Here is a 9052-nt window from a genome sequence, read left to right as displayed (position 1 = left end):
AAATAATAAACAAAATGTGAATTTAATTACATTTATAACAAACTAATACAAATATGTTATGACTATTGTACTCTTAAATAAGCAGTTAGAAAGTATGCATGTAAAAATTTTATTATTATTAACAATTACATCAATAAATATATATTTTGTGAAAATGTTATACCAAGCAAAAGAAATTATGAATTTGACAACAATCATATCACACACAATAAAAGTCAGCATCTAATAATAAAACAAAAAGGAAAGTCAATACTTGACTTTGTTTAATAAAAACAAAAACAATGCATTAAGATAAGAATAAAATAAAGATCTTGTAATTGCAATAATAATAACGCTCTAATACAGCAATATAAAATAATTGATATAGTTAATTTGATAATGATAAAGTAATACAACGAACTAATGAAAAACACAGATTCATATTTTTATTAATAATAAACACTGACTTTTAATTGAATAAATATAACAATGAATTGAATATAATATAATTTAAATGGTAATAAAGCTTATTATTGACTCCCAGCCCTCAACGGTTCTCACAAATTCATTGAGAGGGCCTGGCGCCAGATCTGGCTGCCGAGGGGAACGGAGGAGCTCGACAGGGTCTACTGTATGGATGCTCTGGAGCGGTTAACAAGCCGACCCAGAAAAAAAAAAGAGCTGGTCTGAGGTCCTGAAGCTTTGTGTCCGTTCAACGTATCATCTTAGTGCTCGGACGGGACAAAACAATGACAGGGCTGGGTCTGCCTTCTCCAGGGACAGCGATTGAAGGTTCACCACCTGGTCTCTGAATGGGGTAGTGGGAACCTTGGGCACATAGCCGGGCCTAGGAATCCACAGGCCCAAACCTGTAGGCACGATTCGTTGACCGAAAAAAGCCTACAGGTCCCCTACCCTCTTGATGGAGGCCAATGCAAGCAGGAGCAGTGCCTTCATTGACAAGAGCTTTAACTCAACTGCTGGTTCAAATGAAAGGTTCAAATGGAGCTGTCAGTGCTGTCAGCACTACAGACAGGTCCCAAGAGGCCACCCCCTACGGTGGATTCAACCTCCTGGCCCCCCTCAGGAACCTGATGATCAGGTCATGTTTACCCAAAGACCTCCCATCTATGGAGTCGTGATTTGCAGCGATCGCAGCCACGTAGACTTTAAGGGTGGAGGGAGACAGCCTTCGCTCCAACCCTTACTGCAAGAAAGTAAGCACGACTCTGATCAGAGTAGTGTTCTTCTCCTTGAGAAGAACACTACTCGACGAACAGGCTCCACTTCGAGACATAGGTCTGTCTCGTGGACGGCGCTCTAGCCGAAGAAATGGTGTCAACTACCCCTTGAGGTAGGTTACCCAGAGCCTCTGCGTCCTGTCCAGGGACCAAACATGGAGTTTCCAGAGGTCTGGACGCGGGTGCCAAAGGGTGCCCCGTCTCTGAGTCAGAAGATCCTTCCTTTGAAGGGGCTGTCACAAGGAGCACAAGTTCTGGGAACCAGGTCTTCGTGGGCCAGTAGGGTGCTATTATCAGGACCTGCTCCTCGTCCTCTGAGTGTTTGTGAGCCAGTGCGTCCGTGCCGAGTGTCCCCTTGGTCAGGGAGAAAAACCACTGGCAATGGGAAGTCTCTGGAGAGGCAAACTGGTCTACCTGAGCGGCTCCGAAACGTTCCCAAATCAGTTGAACCATCTGGGAATGGAGTCTCCATTCTCCGGGTAGTGCAGCTCACGACAGCTCGTCGGCTGCCTGGTTGCACACTCCTGGAATGTGAATGGCATGAAGCGACCTCAGAAACTTCCGACTCCATAGGAGGAGGTGGCGGGCTAGTTGCGACATACGACGGGAGCATAGACCACCTTGTTGGTTGGTTTACGCAACGGTCGGTATGTTGTCCGTGTGGACTAGTACATGCTGGCCTCGAAGGCGGTTCTTGAGACAGCCTAGGGCGAGATATAGTTAATGTGCCATTGCAGTTGAGGGCCTGTTCAAACCCCTGACACTGCATGCCCGTACGTGGCCCCCCAGCCAGTGGTAGAGGCATCCGTGAAAACCACAGCATACCTGCTCCAGGGGCACTCCGGACAGTAGGAACGAGAGGTCTGACCACGGGGGGGAAGGTTTGGCAGCAGGCCGGTGAGTGCCACATTGCCACACCCACTTCGGGACACGATCGTGTAGCCAATGTTGAAGCGGTCTCATATGGAGTAGTCCCAGTGGCGTCACTACGGCTGCGGCTGCCATATGCCCCAGGAGCCTCTGAAAATATTTCAGTGGGACCGCCGTCCTGCCCTTGAACATATTCAAACAGTTCAACACGCATTCGGCACGAAAAGAGATCCTCTGTGTTGGACAGAGTTTGCTCTTCTCCTGGTTGACCTGAAACCCCAACTGGCTGAGGTGCTGTAACACCAGGCCCTTGTGTTCGCACAACTGAGCCTGTGACTGAGCCAGATTGAGCCAATCGTCCAGGTAGTTGAGGATGCGAACGCCCTGTTCTCTTAGCGGAGCAAGGGCAGCCTCCACGACTTTCGTGAAGACACTTGGCGACAGAGAGAGCCCAAAGGGTAGGACTTTGTACTGAAATGCTTGACCTTCGAACGCGAACCTCAGGAATGGCCTGTGGCGCGGAAGAATCCACACATGAAAGTACGCGTCCTTCAGGTCGATCGCTACAAACCAATCCTGGGGACAGACGCACTGAAATAGGCGTTTCTGTGTCAGATCCAGGATTGGCTGTAACCCACCGCCTTTCTTGGGCACTATGGACCGCAGTCTCCGCACACAAGACAGGGGCATCCGCAATGTTCACTAACCGTGAGATCAGGGGCGAAAAAAAACAAAAGATTCTCCACCCGGCCACAGGATCACTGCGCCAAGTGGAAATGGAGTTGGGACTGCTCCACTCGGGGGATCACCGTATACCCCCTGGCTGTGCCGCCATCAAGGGTGGTGAAGGAGCAGGAGCCACTGGGGCGGTTTCTGGCAGTGAAAGGTGCCTTCCATGCCCCAGTAAGCTCCCCATGCACTTCCGGGAAGAATGGTACCGGGTTGGGGCCTTGTGAACCAATCGTCCAGCCTTGAGGGCTCAGGACGCGGTGGAGGTTTCCACTCGAGCCCGATCCTCTCAGCGGCCCAGGCAAGCATAGCCACCAGTTCCAGATCCCATCAGATGCCCCACCAGCCAGACCTTCATCTCCAGAACCTTCAGGCTCTTCTTCCAATGCCGCAAACGACATCTGGTCATCAGGGGAAGCTCCAAAGGATACAACTGGTACCTTCCTGTAAGAAGGTCCAGGCTGTTCCCTTGGCAGCTCCACTGGCTGCGGAGCACCAGTGGCAGGAGTCCCCCTCGGTGGAGAGTTCCTCAATGTCACTGTAAGACCAGTCCGTCCACTGTCAGAGGGAGCGCTCTCCCCACTGTTGCCAGCAGGAGGAGCCCTAGTCCTTGGCAAAGGAACGGGTACTCCGCCCCTTTGCAGGAAGCGAAGTCTGGTCCGCAACTCCGCGATGGTCATCCTACCGCACTGGGAGCATAACTCATCCACGAAAGCCACCTCAGCGTGCTTAATGCCCAGACACGTGAGATCAAACAATTCTACGCCGAGGTCTTCCCCGAGAATGGGGAGCAGGCTTTTTTCCGGGTGGTCCCGGTGGAAGTCAGTGGTCAGTGTATGGTGTCCTAGGCATTGACCCAGGATCGTTCCTCTGGCCCGTATTCCTCCCAGTCTATGAGATATTGTATTGAGTACCTCCTTTACTTGGTAGACTTCCTCACCATCGATGATCAAGGGAGCTTCGTCCTGGTCCTTCTCTCCTCTCGGGCCACCGGCGGGTTCGAGCGAAGACACCTGAAAAGTGGGAGAAATGCAATAATTAGAAGGCAATGCCAAACGATAGGAAACAGGAACGATCTGCCCGAGAACTTTGAAGGGACCCACACACCTAGGATTTAATTTCTTGCAGGGAAGGCGGAGGCGAAAATCCTGGGAGGACGGCCAGACGCATTTCCCAGTTGTGTAGACCGGAGACTCTCTGCGACGACGGTTGGCTTGTTCTCTCACGGTTCTGACCACTGGCGAACGTGAGGAGAGATCCAAGTCTCTACACTCCTCTGAAGCCAGGTGTGGACAGCAGGAAGGTCGGGGGTTTCGCCTGACCAGGTGGAAACCCAGAACACACTGAAAGGGAACCCGAGACTTCAAATACTATTAATCGATTCTTCCTTTTCATTGATCTAAATCCACACTCAGGTACGATCCACTGCACATTAACCTGCTAGAGAGATCGGAATAATTCAAATATAACAGTTCAGTGTTCTTCAGCAAAAAGTGGCAACCCTACTCCTGTGCATAGCTATTGTGGCTATATGGGAAAGGGTTAAGTGATCTATGCAGGAGACAAACAATTTTATCATAGTCACACATGTAATAGTTATCCTTATTTAGCACAAGACTAAAATGCTACCTTTCACTTAAGTATTTTAAAAAACATTTACAGCAAAGTAATCATGCGTTTTAAAGAATAAACGCAACTAGTCCATGTATATACAGTAGCACAAACAACTCTAGAGTATAAATATCTAAACATGTTTAACGCTACATTTTAAAATAAAACAAAACGTAAACCTGACTTTAAATGTATTCCAAAAAGCGTTTTAACACTAAAACTAGCTCCTATACCCGTGGAACATTAGGAGTAGCGAAGTCGCGAAGACTAAGCCACAAACTATGTAGAAAATGTCTTTATGTCTGTGATTTCACAAATTGTTGGTCTTGGCATAACATTCCAATCAACCAATTAGAATTAAGGGATAACTCTTCAGCAAATGACCGTTTTAGGCTTACGTCTCTCTTATTTTAGGTATAAATGATAGGTTATAGGTTCCATAATGTTGGACAGTAATGTTGATGCAGGGACATGTCTTACTGGGGAAAACAACAGCGTACGGTACATATCCCCACACATCTTGAAAAACATGGCCATTCAAAGTTTCTTCTAATTTCAAACCCTCACAAACCCTTTTTGTTGTTGTTGTTTTTGTTTTATCTCTCTTCTGTAAAATTCTTGTTTTTGCTACATAAATTGTCCATAACCCATTCAAACTGCTGTAATGTTCTTGCTGTTTTACAAAATTCACCTTCCAGCTGGATTTATGCATGCACACACAAAACCCGTCTACTTATGACTGTTTGTGGTCCACGGTCGCATATGTGTTTTCTAATATAAAACGTTATTGTTTTAGCGCGCGGACGACACGTTTGTTTTGGTGTGGCGCTGTGACGTCATAAGACGGCGCCGCGCTCGCGCGTCTGATTCGGCTGACGGACAGGTGTGCGCTTTTTTTAAGTGTTTAAATCCATCCAGATGAAGAACTGCACTCATCCTCGACTAGTGCCGTTACAGAGGGTTACTTTCTGCGAGTGATGTGCACGAGGAAAAGGAACGGTTCGTCTCTTTTCGCTCCCTTCGTAGTGAACCAGTACATCACGAACACTAGTTTAGTCAGTAGTGAAGGAGAAAACGGCACTATTTAGGGCAGATAACATGCACGTTGGGATTTCACATTGGACAAACTGCAAATGTTTTGACTATAAATGAGTGAATGCCAAAATATGATCCTTCCATATGATTTTTTATTATTATTATTAGTTTGCAATGAAGTGGATACGCTATAATTATAAGGACATTTTTTTTATTTCTTTAATGTACTCTGTGCTGCCGAGTTAGGGGACTGATTTAAAAGCAGATTTAAAGTCTAACGTTCCTTTCTGTCGATTCTTTTGATCTCAAACAGGAAAAAGTGTCTGCACACGAGTGTAAAGATGGTGTTTGTTAAAGAGGAGAGTGAAGACGTGAAGATCGAAGAAACACGAGTCAAACGTGAAGATGCCGAGGAACAAACAGAGATGGAGTTTATTAAAGAAGAGAGTAAAGACGTGAAGATTGAAGAAACCTTGAGAGTCAAACATGAAGATAGCGAAGAACAAACAGGTAGGTTTATTATTATTTCCAGGAATCGATTGGTTTTCTAAGAATATTATGCGAGTGTAATTAAATGATTAGTTTGTACAATATTAAACCCACATTTTGTTTCTGTAATTATGAGAGTATCAGAAATAGTCCTAAAATGTGAGTAATTTACTTTGTTTTTCATTCTCAAGCGTTTGCTATAGCTATTACCTATTATCTTGTAAACTTGACATTTCCTCCTCCTTCCTCAAGCCTTCCTTGAACTTAATTTAAATGTAGCTAAAATCTAATGGTTTTAAACCATGTACCTTACTACTTTTTTTTGTTTTGTTTTTTTCAGTGGAGGTACAGAAACATTAGAGCAGAAACATACTTCAGTGTGAGATCTCCATATAATGCAGTAAATAAAGTAAATCTGTAGTGCAAGGCACAAGTAAACCATAAAATTTCGTACCATAAAATGGCGACAAAGACTTTCGCCTTTAGCGTTTTAACGTTCTTGCTATAATAGTTCTTGCTCTTTTTTTTTTTTTTTTGTAGTGGAATTAAAGGCATGATAGCTGTTGCAAATAATTATTTTGACAGTCAATAGAAAACCATCGTCACCAATAGAGCTACGAGTGCAGCCCAGAGGTCAAGCCATGCTCTCTTCATCATTTGTGTCTGATAAGACAAAGAACATTGAAATGAAGCTCTTTAAGACCTTGAAAATCCTGTTTACTTTGATCTGTTTTTTTTTTATCTGTTTTGCCATATATATATAACTAGTAATGTTGCTCCTGTTGGGAGAAATCAGAAATACAGTGGCTAAATGTCAACATGCATTAATTTCCTCAAAAAAAAAAAAAAAAACTGACACAGAGTGGGCAAACTAGGTATTTCAGTCCAAATTATTAGCTAAATTCAACAGCTATTTAATAAAGCTAAATTCAAATTGCATTTAATAAAGACACCAATACCTGTATTTGTATCATTGATACTGGTTCTCATTAATAATTGGCTAATCGGCATTATCACGATTTAACATTAAAACTGTTAATGGAAATTGTAAGCTTGTATTTGTCTCCTTTTTTTTTTTTTTTTTTCTCAGACCCGACGGCACTAAACGAGAAGAGTCAAGAACCGAACGGAACGGAGGAGAAACGTCAATTTGACAATCAGCATGATTTTAAACCGATTGGTTGGGTAAAAACAATCAACGGCAAAACAATCTCGAGAAACGCAAAGCCTCAATTCCCACTTAAGAGTAGGTCCCGGAGAGAGACCGTACGCCTGTCAGCACTGCGGCGAAATGTTCAGTCAAAAAGAGAGCCTTAAAGTCCACACGAAAGCTCACGCGGAAAAGAAACCGTTCGTATGCTCTCTGTGCGGACAGAGCTTTACACGGGAGAGTCACCTTATTATCCACACGAGGATCCACACGGGAGAGAGACCTTTCGCCTGCGAGCAGTGCGGGAAGAGTTTCAGACGAAATGGAGATCTCAAGACTCACATGACGATACACACCGGAGAGAGACCGCACACCTGCACCGAGTGCGGCAAGTATTTCACCCAGAAAAAAAACCTTAAAGTGCACACGAGAATTCACACCGGAGAGAAACCGTACACCTGCCAGCTGTGCGAGATGAGCTTCCTACGGAGCGGAGGTCTCCGGAGTCACATGAGAGTTCACACCGGAGTGAAGCCTCACGCCTGTAAACTGTGCGGAAAGAGTTTCACGCGTCGTGAGAACTTCACGTCTCACATGAGGGTTCACACCGGAGAGAGGCCGTTCGTGTGCGTTCTGTGCGGAAAGAGTTTCAGCTACAAGGAAAGCCTCAATTATCACACGGCGCTTCACTCGAGAGAAAACCGCTTTAAATGCCAGCAGTGTCAAAGTCGTTTCGCGGACGCGAGTCGCCTCGAGGATCATGTTCGAATTCACGTCGGAGAAAAGCCGTTCATGTGCCGTCACTGTGGGAAGAGTTTAAAAAACAGCTCGAAGCTTGAGATCCACGCAAGAGTTCACACGGGAGAGAAATCGTTCGCCTGCTCTCAGTGTGGAAAGAGTTTCACGGTAAAAAGGAACCTAAAGGTTCATGAGAATTTACACAGGAGGAAGATTCACCAATCCAAGCAAGCGGAAATCACTTGCTAACTCATTTCAGTAAGAAATTGCAGTTCTTCTCCAAAAAGGAGCAGCAACTTTTTGATTTCTACTTTCTCGTTTCTTTAGAAAGGTATTACGTTAAAAGTAATATCCCGATTTTGAGACTATCTTCGTGATTGTATGACATTTGAACTCCTTCTGATGGGTCTCGTTTTTAGATTTCTTGAATATTTTACTAACTCAAGAGTTCCTCCTACACAACACTCGAAGATGTACAAATCTCCTAACTAAAGAAACCAATGGTTGGATATCGAAAACTGGTTCCATTTTAGAAGCAGGTTAACATTTCCAAGAACTAGTTATTTGATAAGTTGGTTTATCAGGAGTATATTGGTTAAAAACGTAGGTAAAAGTTCCTATTGTGTGTTCGGTGTTGTTTTTTTCATGTTATTTATCTGCAATTGAATGCTTTGTAAAAAGACAATAAATCTGCTGTCTGTTGACGTTTGTTATGGCATCTGCTTCAAACATTAGATGTTAAGTTTTCTTAGCTCTATAATGAAGTTAATCGACGATGCCATAGAAATGGGAAAAGAGATCAGGTAAAAACCGTAGACACTGGTTCAATGGTTCGCCACTGAGAGGAGATCCCAGTGAATTTGCATTATTCGAGGGTTTATAAAGATTTGTAATTAATACGGTCAAGTTTATATAGACTGAAGTAGTGAGTGCCAATTAGAAATTGTGTTCGAATTGAAACAGAGCTGTCGAATTGAATCATGTGGCCGTCACGTTTGGCATCAAAGTATTGTAATAGCAATCCGAGAGCTAAGGATTGGCCAGATTCACTGCATGATAACGTTCAATTCCAATAATGGCCCCAAATCTGTTTATATAACGAAAACTTTTTTTTTTTTTTTTTTTTTTTTTTTTTGTAACATTTTTCACATTTCGCCCTTTGCAGACGGCCCCTTCAGATTTGTCTCTCGGTTGCCAGCGCACTGAGATG

General features: G+C 44.2%; 2 protein-coding genes across 3 annotated transcripts in view; both read left to right on the top strand.

The window, feature by feature from the left end:
* LOC122342952 (NACHT, LRR and PYD domains-containing protein 3-like) overlaps positions 1-9052 on the top strand; it is a 924523-nt gene that overhangs the window by 165544 nt on the left and 749927 nt on the right. The gene's annotated exons all lie outside the window — the stretch shown is intronic.
* On the top strand, positions 5263-8544 carry LOC122343094 (gastrula zinc finger protein XlCGF8.2DB-like). Of its 2 annotated transcripts, none has more exons than XM_043237421.1 (3): positions 5263-5313; positions 5779-5975; positions 7045-8544. In XM_043237421.1, the coding sequence occupies exon 3, from the start codon at positions 7246-7248 to the stop codon at positions 8089-8091; it is 846 nt and encodes a 281-aa protein (XP_043093356.1). In that variant the 5' UTR covers positions 5263-5313; positions 5779-5975; positions 7045-7245; the 3' UTR covers positions 8092-8544. The 2 variants fall into 2 exon arrangements, with proteins under 2 accessions (XP_043093356.1, XP_043093355.1); XM_043237420.1 differs by having other exon boundaries at positions 5280-5429.

The sequence above is a fragment of the Puntigrus tetrazona genome, chromosome 4, assembly GCF_018831695.1.
Source record: "Puntigrus tetrazona isolate hp1 chromosome 4, ASM1883169v1, whole genome shotgun sequence".
Classification (NCBI taxonomy): Eukaryota; Metazoa; Chordata; class Actinopteri; order Cypriniformes; family Cyprinidae; genus Puntigrus; species Puntigrus tetrazona.
This window is presented reverse-complemented; position numbering and strand designations above follow the sequence as displayed.

Bases quoted from the DNA above. Each gene is read 5' to 3' on its own strand.
- LOC122343094 (XM_043237421.1), top strand. From the start codon at position 7,246: ATGTTCAGTCAAAAAGAGAGCCTTAAAGTCCACACGAAAGCTCACGCG.